Source organism: Citrus sinensis, chromosome 2 (assembly GCF_022201045.2).
Source record: "Citrus sinensis cultivar Valencia sweet orange chromosome 2, DVS_A1.0, whole genome shotgun sequence".
NCBI classification, from domain to species: Eukaryota; Viridiplantae; Streptophyta; class Magnoliopsida; order Sapindales; family Rutaceae; genus Citrus; species Citrus sinensis.
Genome location: NC_068557.1, coordinates 22,199,506 through 22,213,490, shown reverse-complemented (window position 1 = coordinate 22,213,490; position 13,985 = coordinate 22,199,506). Strand labels below are relative to the sequence as shown.

The window sequence follows — 13,985 nt, the reverse complement described above, 5'->3', positions numbered from 1 at the left end:
CTTTTGGGATGACCCGTATTTGTTCAAGTATTGTGCAGATCAAATTGTTAGACGATGTGTCCCAGAAAATGAAATTCAGAATATTCTTTCATTCTGCCATGAACAAGCTTGTGGAGGCCATTTTAGTGCTAAGAAAACAGCAACTAAAGTTTTACAATGTGGTTTCTATTGGCCAACTATATTTCGAGACGCTTACACTTTCTGTTCTTCATGTGATAGGTGTCAATGAATGGGGAGCATTACGCGAAGGAATATGATGCCACTAAATCCAATTTTAGTGGTTGAGATTTTTGACGTATGGGGTATCGACTTCATGGGACCATTTCTCCCTTCTTTTGGCCATCAATACATATTGGTTGCAGTTGACTACGTATCCAAATTGGTAGAAGCAATTCCATGCAGAACTAATGATCACAAAGTGGTGATAGGATTTTTGAAAAGCAACATTGTTTCACGCTTTGGATTCCCTCGAGCGATAATCAGTGATGGTAGTGCCCACTTTTGTAACAAAGCATTTAAAGCTCTTTTGACAAAGTATTCAATCACACACAAAGTGGCAGCTCCGTATCATCCGCAAACCAGTGGCCAAGTTGAGATATCCAATCGAGAAATAAAGCACATATTAGAAAAAACGGTGAGGCCAGACAGGAAAGATTGGTCATTAAGACTTGATGATGCATTATGGGCATATAGAACGGCTTTCAAGACCCCGATTGGGATGTCACCCTATAGGTTAGTGTATGGAAAAGCTTGCCACCTATCTGTGGAACTTGAGTATCGTGCATATTGGGCCATCAAGAAATTCAACTTTGACATGTAGCAAGCCAACTCAGAAAGAAGATTACAACTGGCAGAACTTGAAGAAATTCGCAATGACGCATACGAAAATGCCAAGATTTACAAGCAACGAATGAAAGTCTTCCATGACAAGCAAATTATGAGAAAATCTTTCACTCCAGGTCAGAAAGTACTTTTATTCAATTCTCGCTTGCACCTATTCCCAGGTAAGTTACGCTCTCGTTGGTCTGGCCCATTTATTGTTCATACTGTTTTTCCACATGGGGCAATTGAAATTAAGGACCCAAAAAACGGTGTCACGTTTAAAGTTAATGGTCAAAGATTAAAGCCATATCTAGAGTACCAACCACATGGAGAAGACACCGAAATAAATTTGAGTGACCCACCAAATTTGAATTGATTTTTTTTTCTTCTTTCTTTTCGTTGATTTGATTTTGATTTCTTTCTTTATATTATTCTTCTGCTAATTGAAATTATTTTTGCATAAGTGTGTTTGTTTAACTATTCAGTTTTCTTTTATCATTTTTAATCATGAGTACTGTTTTCAACTGATTTTGGGGTAGGAAAATCCAAAATCAATCTAGAACAATAAATTTATATTTTTGGGGGAGATGGGGTACCTCACTAGTTTATTTTGTGCGGTGCGGTGTATTTGAAATTCGGGGGAGGTGAGAAGGGGAGAGAGAGTGGTAACAATGGTCAAAGGTCAGAAACGAGAGAGGTGTCCTTCCAAATGAGTTTCACGCCTGCAAAACAGTGAAATAGAGGTTAGCGGTGAAGCTGGGGTACCCCGGCGTTCACACTCCGACGCTCAAGTTAGCAAACTCAAGCTTTTATGGTAAAGAGAGCTGGCCAGCCCTCTGTAAATTTAGGGTTTAAGGTTGAAGAAAACCTATTTTTTGGAGTGTGAGTGTTAATGGTGAGTGAGAGTATGGTGGAGAGTGAAACCTAAGCGCCTTTATATATGGAGTACCTTAGCTGCCACGTGGCATACCCCTTTTTGGCTAACGTCCTTTTACCTCTTTATAATTTTTTTGGGCCGTTATCTACATGTTCGCGGCATATCTCATCTTTTGGAAACATGGCGCGCGCTGGAGAGTGGTCCGGGGTACCTCTGCAGTAGCTGTCGGGTAGGCGGCTGGGGACCACTGTCCTTGGGACAGTGTCCTTCACTTTTGGCAGAGGTAACAGGCGGCTGTCCCCCCCTTTTGATACGACGTTCTTGATTCCTACTTCTGACAAAATCAAATAATATCTTTTATGAGGCGGAGACGTTTCTCATAGCGGATATTTTCGGTGGATTCTCTTACATCCGCTTTGCCGGGTACCTCGAGTTACGTGGGGTACCTCCTATTACGCGGGGTACCCCTATTTGTATGGGGTATCTCTATTTGTGTGGGATACCTCTAATTGTACAGGGTACCTCTATTTATACGGGATACCTCAAGTCATGCCGGGCACCCCGGATTATGCAGGGTATCTCCGATTGTGCTGAAATCATTCCATTGGCTGACACGTGGCGCTCTATTAACTTTCCTATTTTCCCTCAAACAACATCCCCCTAGTTTCTTTTTGGCGAGAAGTATTGGAGGCAAAAGAAACTCATTGTATGAGTGACACGTGGCGATGCGGCTGGACCGGCGGGTACCTTGCTTAGCTTCTTCCATTGACTAAACTTTGTGTACTTCAAACTAAAAATCTTTTCTTTGTCTTTTCCTTTTCCCGTTTTTTTTTTTTTTACGATGAGAACGAACAATTGTCTTCATATGTCTCTCTCCTTTTTCTTGGGAAGTGGCAGCCGTCTAACACGCAGTTTGAATTTTGAAAATTTCAATCTCACTCAAACATCCCTGAACTCCTTCCTTGGGCAACGTGTTCTGTCAGGTTGAATTTAAAACTCCTGACGTGTGTCAATCTTCTCATTTATTTTGAAAATCCCCAAACGAACTCCCAAAAATTGATTATTTCCAGTAGCCTTTTTTTTTTTTTTTACTTCCGTTCGTCTTCCCTTAGGTTTTATTTTTTCTTCCCTCTTTTTCTTTTATTTCCTTCTCCTTCCGTTTTCTCTTCTTTCCCTTTCTTATTTCTTTTTTTTTCTTTCTTCTTTCTCTTTCTCTCTCGGTCGGCGTTGATCCGGTGCGTTTTCCGGCGTGGACCTCGGCTGCTGCAGTGGCGGTTTTGGGCTCCAGATCTGGTCGGTTCAAGGTGATTTTCCGGCGTCTCACGGCGAGATCTTGGTCCGGTAATACACACGGTAAACCTCCTTCCTTGTGTCTTCATTTTATCTTGCGTTCTCTCTCTTCTTTCTCTCCTTTTTGCGATTTTCAGCGCCGGAATTAGTGGTTGCAGCCATGGCAGCCGGTTCTTCTTAGTGGCTGCAGCTTCTAGGTTTTCTCTTCTTCTTTCTCTCTTTTTTTTTGTTTCGACCAGTGCTTTTCTCTGTGATTTCCGGCGTCGGTTTAGTGTGGTTGCAGCCGGCGTCGGTTTGGTGCTTTCAGCCACGACAGCCGGCGTTGGTTTGGTGGCTGCAGTCCCCCCTTCCGTGTTGTCTTCTCTGTTCTTTATTTTTTTTTTTTTGGCCGGCGTCCTTCTTTGGTGGTTTCTGGCATCCTTCTCGTGATCTCCGGCGTCGGTTCTCGGTGGTTGCAGCCATGACAGCCGATGCCGGTTGTTGCAGCTTCTTCGTTCTTCATTTTATTTATTCATTTATTTATAAATAACTATATATATTTAAGCTTATTTTTATTTTTATACTTGCATATTTTTACCCACTATTTTTGGTTGCCTACAGCTTCATTTCGCCGCGATTATCAATCCCGATCTGCTGAATTGGTGAATCACAGGTATCCCTCCTCGCTTCTCCTCCTTTGGCGCATTCACAGTGGCGCTATTTTGCATACTCTGAGAAAATTTTATTTTTGGTTTTTGTTGTTTTTTGTTTTGTTGGTTGGTGTTTGCATTTGGTGGTTGATGTGTGGTGGATGGTGCTTGGTATGGATATATTGCTGTTTGGAAAACATGTGGCTTGTGGATGTGTTGTTGGGTGTATCGTTGAGTGTATTGTTGGGGGCTTGTGGATGTGTTGTTGGGTGTATCGTTGGGTGTATTGTTGGGGGCTTGTGGATGTGTTGTTGGGGAAAGGTAGATGGGTAAGAAACACACGGGACCCGTGAGGAAGCGACGTAAAGTTGGGGCTGGTAGGGTTGACAGCCCTCCTGCGGGTTCCCCTTCCCACATCTCCATTAGCGAGGGGGATCGGTCCCCTCCTAGTTCCTCAAAGAGTTGTAATTCTCATTCTGAGCCCCCTCCTCTTAGGAGTACCCCTCGTGTCAGCCCACGCTTTCCTAGTAAACGGCCTACCCCCCATTCTCGGAAGAAGGGTAAGACAACTAAGCCTAAGGTTCCAGCTCGTTCCTCGGACCAGCCGCCTAAATCTCCCCCTGCCACACCTTCAAAATCTAGCAACCCTTTTTCCCTAGGTATTAGGAGGGCTACTTTGGGGGACTTAGAACAAACTAGAGCCAAATACAATATTCCTCCGTCTGTCCAGCTTAGGGTACCCCATGTGGATGAGCGACCCGAGTGTCCAAAGTCTGATGGGATTGCTCTCCATATCGACCTCTTCGATCTAGGACTCCGCTTGCCCCTCCAACCATTCTTTATGAAAATGTTTAGTTATTTGGGGGTAGCTCCTAGGCAGCTGTCCCTTCCAGGGTGGAGGACACTGACAGGCTTACATGTGTTATAGTTGGAGGTCGTGAAGCGCGACATTTCTGTTCGGGAGTTGAGGGGCCTTTACCAATTCAAGAAGCCTAAGGGTCCCGGCATTGCTTACTTCTCCCCCTGGGGTGATCATGGCCACATCGTTGAGGGGAACCCCGCCTTGAAGAAGGGTTACCGAAAGGAATGGTTTGTCGCTGAGGGTAGGTGGGGGACAGAGACTCTAAGTGAGAAGGGCGACCCCGTGGAGGTTCCCCATTCCTTCAATGTAGACTATAAGTATCTCCCTTACTTATGGTTCTTTATTAGAATCTTTCGCCTGAATGTCTCGCTAACCTTGAGTTCTTTATGCTTTCGCAGGTGTGACATGGGCTAAAGGATCATGCCCAGTTCAGGAGGTGGGGAGAGAGGTGAAGAAGTTTGTGGACAGGCTTCGAGGTGCACAGAGGGGTAGTGATGTGCTAGATGAGAGCCAATTATGGAGAGCGGGGCTGATTGACCGAAGTCCTCCGCCTGCTCCTGGGGGTGACTCATGTATAATTTGGGTGTTGGGGGGTATCCTATTGTTACTTGTGGGACTGGGGTACCCCATTATCATTGTATTCTTCGTTTTGCTTCCCCGCTTTCCATTTCCTATTTTTTACTTTTGCAGTACTTAGTACTTGTCTAGCTAATATAACTTTTGTGCATTAGGTGCAGTCATGGAATCGACGGGTGACGCTTTTGACGCCTTCTTCCAAGCGGTAGTGGGCGGTGCTTCCGGATCTCAGGATTCGGCGGTACCCCCGAAAGGCTCCCGACCTCCTCGAGCTCCTGGTCCAAAGGGAAAATCTCAGGGTACCTCCCACAGCGGGTCGAAGGGTACCCCTCGCTCGAAGAAGAGAAAATTCGGGCTGGTTTCTACTTTCCCCGATGAGTTACGTGAGGGTGACTTAGACCCGGCTTCTAACAAGGAGGTTTCGCACTTGGCTCGCCACTTTTACTACTCTGCTGAAAATGTTACCTCCGAGGTTGCTGAAGAGGTTGACAAGATGAGCTTGAGCCAGCGTTACGGTCAAGCACTTAGGGCTACCCAAGAGGTAGGCTTTCCCGGGGTACCCCGGGTGTACTCTTCATCATTTTCTTTTTACTTATTTAATCTTTTTGTCATATACATATATTTAACATGTCTTTCATAACCCGCAGGCATCCTTTCTCCTAAGCCACTGCCTTCCGGATCTCAACTCCCTTGTTGTCGCACAGTCAGAGGTCGACAAGTTAAGGAGTGAGCTTCAAAGCCGTCAATCTCGTGAGGATCAGCTCGCTCGAGAAGTTAAAACTCTGCAAGAACGCATTGCTGGCCTGTCGGGAGAGAAAGCTAGGGTGGAGAAGGATTGTGAGGAGTTGAGGGCCACCAACGGGGATCTAATATCTCGGCAAAAGACGATGGCGGAGGATGCATTCTCACTTATCATGACGGAGGTGTGGAGTGTGGATCTGAAGTTGGAGGTACCCTGGGTGCAGAAATTTGTCAACAAGGCTACGATTCTGAAGAAAATTACAGAGAGGAAGAAACCTTCCCAGCCACGGTCGGGTACCCCTTCCGGGTCGCCTAGGGTATCCCATCAGCTTCAGCCGTTGCCTGCTTCGGATGCCCCTACTTCGGCTGCTCATATTCCGGGTACCTCGGAGTCCTCTGCTGATCGCCCTCTGGAGACGGATGTTGGGGATGGCGTTCCCCCCTCGGTGTAGCCTTCTCATTATGCTCTTGTTTTTTTGGGACCTATCCACATTTTGCTATTTGGACATTGTTTCTTTCTTTTTGGTTTCTCGGGATATTTTGTATTATTGGGACTTCTCTTTTGTTATGATACCATGCCATCGAGTTCTCTTGTACTTTGTATGCTTGTTATTCTGCCAATGAATGCTTGACTAAACTGTTACCTTGTAAATGTCTAGGGTACCTCTCATTTTTTTTGAAATGGGGTAGCCCTAGTACCTTAACAAATATCCAAAATCAGGCGGATTCCCTACAAATGTGGTGCATGTCCTTCTCGGAAACTATGGCGGATTCCCCACAAATAGGTAATCAAAATATCATCGCGACATCTCGATCAAACGTTGAAAGCGCAATTGGTCCAACCAATCACTTTCTTATTCTTTCGAAGTTTTCTCCGAATTTTTTAAATAGCCTACCCCATACTTTGCAAAAGTACGAGGACGGAGGTGTGGGTGTTCTCATACCTAAGCCGAACTTCGTGCCACTAGGGTATGCCAGTTTTTCTTCACCCTCGGGTCCTCTTTGACCCTCCCTCTCTTTGTCTAGGTAGCTTTATCATGCTTCCGCAGAAAGGCTACCCCTGGACTGTTCCCTCCGTTGCTCATCTTGGGTTTACATAGATCGTCACAATCTAGGCATATCAGGTACCCTGGCTGGTCCTGTGATAGGTTAGTCATAATTGACAAACGTATGGCAAGAATTGCATATTACCAGATGCGAGGGTATATTAATGGCGATAAATGAATATAATCTGCACTCTAAGATCGAAGTGGAGAAAAATAAATAAAGAACCCACACCATATTTGTTGAGAAAGAACATGCATTTATAGATAACGAAAGCGTTGATCAATACATGACTTAGCTTTGTTACCCTGATGAGAATGGGAGACCGCAAGACCTCATATCCCTTTCATTTGGCAATTAAAGAAACTCTAAAGTTGCAACTGACCGACATAGGGCATTTGAGGTACCCCATTTGGCCTACCACACAAAAACATTAAAGAAAGCAAATAACAACAAAAGACTAAAAGTTGAGACACTGTCCTTTAGTAATATTTCCGTAGCATTGCAGCGTTCCAGGGGTGCCTCACAATTGTGCCATCCATGTGGAGTAGCCTGTATGCACCTGTCCCAACGGGTTTGTCGATGCGGTAAGGTCCTTCCCAATTTACCCCGAAAGCACCTTCGCAGGGTACCCTAGTGTTCTGAGTTACCCTTCTCAAGACCAAGTCTCCTTTCTTGAAGGATCGAGGGTGTACCCTTTTTTCATATAGACCCGAAATGCGATGCTGATATATGGCTGTCCTCAGTTCTGCTCTAGCCCTTTTTTCAGCCACCAAATCAAGGTTTGAAGCAACCAAGGAGGTGTTCTCGGCCTCATCGAAGTATTCAACCCTGTGAGAAGGTACCTCAATTTCTGCTGGAATCACTGCGTCAACACCGAATGCGAGGGAAAACGGGGTCTCCCTAGTGGAGGTGTTTTGAGTAGTCCGATATGCCCACAGTACGCCAGGTAGCTCGTCTACCCATGCTCCCTTTATTTATTCTAGCTTCTTCTTTGAGATACCTTTGATAATCTTGTTAACGGCTTCGACTTGCCCATTAGATTGGGGGTGGGCAGGTGTAGCAAATCGGTTGGCTATCCCTAACTCCGAACAAAAGTTTCAAAATTTTTCATTATCGACTTGCTTGCCGTTATCACTGACAATTGCATTGGGGATTCCAAATCTGCAAATGAGGTTCTTCTAAATGAATTCGGTGGTTTTCCTTTCTGTGATGCTTGTTAGTGGCTCCGCTTCCGCCCATTTTGTAAAATAATCTACCGCCACGATTGCATGTTTTGCTTGCCCCTTCCCGGTAGACAACGGGCCAATGAGGTCCACTCCCCACATAGCGAAGGGCCAAGGGGAAGATATAACTGTTAGCTTCTCTGGGGGTAGGTGGGGTACCCTGGCGAACCTTTGGCATTTGTCACAGTTTTGTACCATATTCTTGGCATCTTCCCGCATGGTTGGCCAGTAGTACCCTTGACGGAGAGCTTTTTGCGCCAGTGATTGTGCTCCATAATGATTGCCACAAATCCCCTCATGTATCTCCCTCATGACATACTCGGCCTCGTCGCTTCCCAAGCATTTAAGGTAAGAAAGAGTGAACCCTCTTCTGTATAGGGTATCCTGGATCAGGCAATACCGGGCAGCTTTATACTTTAGTCTTCTCGCTTCACTTTTATCTGAGGGGAGGTCTCCGTCCTTGAGGTGCCTTATGATAGGCTCCATCCAAAGTACCTCGTTGGACAGTGATCCTACTTCCAACGGCTCTAGGAGATCAATGCTGGGGGCGGGTATGTGTTCTGTTGTGATGGGGCCAGCTGACTGAGCTACACCAAGGGACGCCATTTTTGCTAGGGTATCGGCTTCGCTGTTCTCCAGTCGGGGTACCCTTTCCACTTTAACCTCGCAAAATTGGGACATCAATTCTCTGGTTTTTTCGAGGTACCCCTTCATATTTTCCTCTTTCGCTTGATATTGTGCGGTAATCTGGCTTACCACTAACTGTGAGTCACTCTTGACGTGTACCTTTTTTGCTCCCAAAGCCTTTGACATCCTCAACCCCGCTATGATTGCCTCGTACTCGGCTTCGTTGTTTAAAGCCTTGAATTCGAATTGCAGGGCGTAGCATATTTTCACCTTGCTCGGGTCGATTATAATAACTCTCGCGCCACTTCCGTGCGAGTTAGAGGAACCATCCACATATATTTCCCAGACCTGCTCCTCTTCATCGGTAGGTGGGGTATCTAACAGGTATCTCAGATCACATTCACCACTTGAGTCATTGGCGAATTCTGCAATGAAATCAGCAATGGCCTGAGCTTTAATCGTCGAACGAAGCTTGAAGATAATGTCGAACTCGCTTAATTCGAGGGACCATCGGAGAAGCCTTCCGGACATGTCTAACTTCTGAAGGATTTGCCGGAGGGGAAGGTTGGTGACGACTGCAATGGTGTGAGCCTGAAAATATGATCTGAGCTTCCGTGCGGAGACAACCAATGCCAAAATGATCTTCTCAGAGGTGGGGTACCTCTTTTCGGCATCAACCATAGCCTTACTAGTGTAGTAAATAGGTCGTTGTACCCCATTATCATCCTCTCGGAGTAACACAGAGCTGGTGGCATGCTCAGATACGGCGAGATAGAGCAGCAGCACCTTTCCCGGCTCAGGTTTGGCAAGTAGTGGAGCATTCACGAGGTACCCCTTCAGTTCTTGAAAAGCCTCTTCGCAATCGGGTGTCCATTGGAGCTTTTTATCGGTCTTCAAAGCTTTGAAAAAGGGCTTACACCGGTCGGTAGCCTTGGAGATAAAGCGGCTCAGAGCAGCTACCCGGCCTGCCAAGCTTTGAACCTCCTTGATGGTGCTTGGCGATTTCATGTCAAGAACTGCGCGAATTTTATCGGGGTTGGCTTCAATCCCTCGTTGTTGTACCATGAACCCAAGAAACTTTCCCGAGGTTACCCCGAATGCACATTTTTCAGGGTTAAGCCGCATCTTATGTTTTCTCAAAACGGTAAAGGTATCTCTGAGGTGCCCCAGGTGTTCTCCCGCATGCACCGATTTGGTGATCATGTCATCTATGTACACCTCCATGGTGCGCCCGATTTGTTCTTTGAAAATTTTGTTCACTAGCCGCTGATAGGTAGCCCCGGCATTCTTCAAACCAAACGGCATAACCTTATAACAGTATAACCCCCGGTTGGTGATGAAGGTTGTTTTCTCTTTATCGGGTTCGTATATCGGGATTTGGTTGTACCCGGAGAAGGCGTCCATAAAACTAAGCATTTCACGCCCAGCCGTTGCATCAACCAGCTGGTCCACCCGAGGAAGCGGGAAGCTATCCTTGGGGCAGGACTTATTCAAGTCGGTGAAGTCCACGCACATGCGCCACTTTCCGTTTGATTTCTTGACAAGAACAACGTTGGACACCCAATCGGGGTACACTGTTTCCCGAATAAACCGTGCTGCTAATAGGCGGTCTACCTCTTGTTCAATTGCATCGTACCTCTCTTGATTGAAGGTGCGACGTTTCTATTTGACCGGTTTATTATGCGGGCTGACATTGAGTTTGTGACAAGAGAGAGAATGTGGGATACCCGGCATATCCGAGTGGGACCAAGCAAATACATCGAGGTGCTCACATAGGAAGGTGATGAGTTTCTCCCTTTGTTCCTCCGAGAGGTTGGAGCCTACTTTCACTGTCTTTGTTGGGTCGGTAGCGCAAATCGAGACTGAAATAAGATCTTCAACTGGGGTACCCCGCATTTCATCTTTCAATATTCGGGGATCCAAAGGTGCCTCAACTTCACATCTGGGCTTCTCCTGGTCCCCGTGGGGTACCCTCGAGCTATCCCCCGTAACTGCTTCCATCCCCCTTGGTGAAAACTCCAACTTTTCTCGTTGGTGGGCTATTTGAGGAGATTTTTTCAGTACTGTTCTCCGCTGTCTAGCAAGTGCTCGCTTTGAGGGGGAAGGTGTGGGCTGGCTGCCACTAGGGTACCCCTTCATTGGCGGATCTGAAGCTATTTGGTAAGTGACTTTGGAGGCCACGGAATAACATCCACGAGCCGATTGCTGGTCCCCTTTAATGGTGATAACTTCTTGGGCGGCTGGGACTTTCATGGCGAGGTAGTGCATGGATACCACCGCTTTAGTTGCTACTAAGAACGGCCTACCCAATATAATATTGTAGGCACCCGGGTGATCTACAATAAGAAAATCAATCATATGAACAACACGGTGAGGTACCTTACCAAGTGTAACGGGCAGCGTAATGATGCCTTTTGGTATAACCATATCTCCGGCGAACCCAATAAGAGGCGTAGCATATGGGGTGATCTTTGGCGACTCAATCAATAGTTGATCCAAGGCGCTTTTGAAAATGATGTCAACGGAGCTACCGGTATCTACGAGAGTTCTTGCTACCTTACCAGTGGCAACCTTCAACGTAATTACGAAGGCATCATCCTGGGGGTACGAGATGCCCTCCGCATCTTTTTCTGTAAAAAGGATAGGCGGGGGATGGTGGGGTACCTTCGGTGTACCCCATTCATTAAGGTTGACTTCTCTGCCCATATTGGTGGTTATCGACAACGATCTACCATAGCCTTTGATAGCCCTCCTAGATTGGCCTGTTAAAGTGGGTCCGCCCATGATCATTCGGACATACACGCCTTTCTTGTGTCCAGGGGGTACCTCTTGTTCGAGACTGCCATCAGCTACCCGCTTGCCTTTATCCTGTTCCGCAGATTTCTGAGCTTCTCTCATGCCAGCAACAAATTCTTTGAGGTACCCGCTAAGAATCAAAGATTCAATTTCTTCTCGCAAGGTGAAGCACTCGGCTGTGCTGTGACCAAAGTCCTCATGGAACTCGCAATACTTCAGGCTACGCTTCATGTTGAGGTACTTCTTCATTGGCTTAGGAGGACGGAGGAGGCCGCTATCCCGAATATGGTAGAAGATCTGCTCTGGGGATCGATTCAGTGGGTGGTAAAATTCATACCGAGGCCTCGGCGGTGGCTCTCGCTGATCCGGTGGTGGCGATCTTGGAGGTTGGGGTACCCTTGAGGCACCCTGAGGGTTATACCCTCGTCCCCGCAAGGCAGCCCGTGGAGGGCTCCATGCTCGGGGTACCCGCGGTATTGGGGCCTCCACCCTCTTGGGCTTCTCCTTGTTCTTTGTAACATCGACCTTATCTTCTTGGCGCTTCAATTGGCATTTCTCGTCCATCTCCACTTGTTGCAACACCCGAGAACGGGCTTCCCCATATGAAAGTGGACGCTTCTTTTGAAAAGAACGCCATAACTTGTCCAACCGTAAATTTTTCTCAAAATGGGTCAATGTGTATTGGTTTCCAAATGCTCCGGTTCGCAGCACCTCTTGGTGGAAACGACTTACATACTCCGCCAAAGGCTCGGCTTCCCCTTGCTTGATAAATGCAAGTTTGGAGGCTACCCTATCTTGAGTGGAAGCATAGGAAAACTCTTTAGTAAATTCAGATAACAATTGGTGTAAGGAAGATATGCTACCCGCTTTCAAAGAGCGAAACCATGACTTCGCGGGGCCCGTGAGTGTGTGTGTAAACATCCTACACATGGCGCTCTCATCTACACCCTTAATAAGCATTTGGTCACGGTATAGCTCAGCATGCTCCGAGGGATCAGTGGTACCCGAGTATTGGGGTATCTGAGGCATGGCGAACGCCTCGGGGAGAGCTGCTGTCCTAATCTCCATAGTGAATGGCGATTGGTAGGTCATTGGCGTTGGTGCAGCTGTGATGTTTTGCTTCTCGGAGAGGAGCTTCACTTGGGCTTCCAGGTTCTCCATCTTTTCCACAAGTTCGAGGGGTACCCTCGGTGTACCTGATGATGTCGCCGCCATTTGAGAAGCCCTTTTGGCGTTTAACTTCTCACAGAGATCCTCGTGGGTACGCTTTGCACGCCTCGTACCCTAGCTACTGCGGGAATTGCAAGAGGCGGTGGAACGCTCGTCGCGGGAGCCCATGGTTTGAAACTTAGAACGGGTACCCGATGGCCTAGGCTTCGGCTTGCTGGCCTCGGGTACCCCTCTTCTGACCATAGCTTGGTCGTCCGTTTAAGGTGGTGGAGCTTCTAGCGTCATTGGTGGAAGTGAACTTTCGGGTGCCCGAGATCCGACCGCCCTAAGTATTGCGTGGGCAAGATCCTCAAAACGCTTGTGCGAAATAGGTTCTTCTTCTTGGCGAACACCCGTCGATTGCTTGACACCCTTGCCCTTACTGATGCGGGCTACCCTTCTCGCGGGATCACTACCTTCACTGCTGCTGTCCTCTCTCATCCTTGTAGGATCCCCCATTAAACCTTCGGGAGGTACGTCGGGTGCCATGTATTGGAGTACACACAACAACTAGTTTGGTAACCGTGGAGGAGGCTTTTTGTGCGTCTCCCTACAGACGGCGCCAATTGTTTTCAACTGATTTTGGGGTAGGAAAATCCAAAATCAATCTAGAACAATAAATTTATATTTTTGGGGGAGATGGGGTACCTCGCTAGTTTATTTTATGCGGTGCGGTGTATCTGAAATTCGGGAGAGGTGAGAAGGGGAGAGAGAGTGGTAACAATGGTGAAAGGTCAGAAACGAGAGAGGTGTCCTTCCAAATGAGTTTCATGCCTGCAAAACAGTGAAATAGAGGTTAGAGGTGAAGCTGGGGTACCCCGGCGTTCACACTCCGACGCTCAAGTTAGCAAACTCAAGCTTTTATGGTAAAGAGGGCTGGCCAGCCCTCTGTAAATTTAGGGTTTAAGGTTGAAGAAAACCTATTTTTTGGAGTGTGAGTGTTAATGGTGAGTGAGAGCATGGTGGAGAGTGAAACCTAAGCGCCTTTATATATGGAGTACCTTAGCTGCCACATAGCATACCCCTTTTTGGCTAACGTCCTTTTACCTCTTTATAATTTTTTGGACCGTTATCTGCATGTTCGCAGCATATCTCATCTTTTGGAAAAGTGGCGCGCGCTGGAGAGTGGTCCGGGGTACCTCTGCAGTAGCTGTTGGGTAGGCGGCTGGGGACTACTGTCCTTGGGACAGTGTCCTTCACTTTTGGCAGAGGTAGCAGGCGGCTGTCCCCCCCCTTTTGATACGATGTTCTTGATTCCTACTTCTGACAAAATCAAATAATATCTT

The 13,985-nt window shown here is 47.0% G+C and overlaps 2 protein-coding genes across 2 annotated transcripts; one reads left to right on the top strand and one right to left on the bottom strand.

The window, feature by feature from the left end:
* Positions 1-3,943: 3,943 nt before the first annotated feature.
* On the top strand, positions 3,944-6,398 carry LOC127900331 (uncharacterized). Its single transcript, XM_052434970.1, has 5 exons — positions 3,944-4,483; positions 4,547-4,721; positions 4,861-5,052; positions 5,218-5,597; positions 5,704-6,398. Exons 1-5 carry the CDS (start codon positions 3,944-3,946, stop codon positions 6,247-6,249), a joined length of 1,833 nt encoding a protein of 610 aa, XP_052290930.1. The 3' UTR covers positions 6,250-6,398.
* Positions 6,399-7,198: 800 nt separating this feature from the next.
* LOC127900330 (uncharacterized) lies at positions 7,199-12,705 on the bottom strand. The gene is made up of 4 exons (XM_052434969.1): positions 10,453-12,705; positions 8,126-10,356; positions 7,369-7,744; positions 7,199-7,258 (listed from the first exon to the last, which is right to left on the bottom strand). The coding sequence occupies exons 1-4, from the start codon at positions 12,703-12,705 to the stop codon at positions 7,199-7,201; spliced, it is 4,920 nt and encodes a 1,639-aa protein (XP_052290929.1).
* Positions 12,706-13,985: the final 1,280 nt, after the last annotated feature.

What these genes read in the sequence shown, in the direction of transcription:
- LOC127900331 (XM_052434970.1), top strand. Translation starts at nt 3,944, where the DNA reads ATGGGTAAGAAACACACGGGACCCGTGAGGAAGCGACGTAAAGTTGGG. An exon ending in AAATGTTTAGTTATTTGGGG is followed by an intron (nt 4,484 to 4,546) that starts GTAGCTCCTAGG and finishes CATGTGTTATAG; the next exon opens with TTGGAGGTCGTGAAGCGCGA. An exon ending in TGCTCCTGGGGGTGACTCAT is followed by an intron (nt 5,053 to 5,217) that starts GTATAATTTGGG and finishes CATTAGGTGCAG; the next exon opens with TCATGGAATCGACGGGTGAC.
- LOC127900330 (XM_052434969.1), bottom strand. Translation starts at nt 12,705, where the DNA reads ATGGCGGCGACATCATCAGGTACACCGAGGGTACCCCTCGAACTTGTG. An exon ending in CCGTTGTCTACCGGGAAGGG is followed by an intron (nt 7,745 to 8,125) that starts GCAAGCAAAACA and finishes CACCTCCACTAG; the next exon opens with GGAGACCCCGTTTTCCCTCG. An exon ending in TCCACATGGATGGCACAATT is followed by an intron (nt 7,259 to 7,368) that starts GTGAGGCACCCC and finishes TTTGTGTGGTAG; the next exon opens with GCCAAATGGGGTACCTCAAA.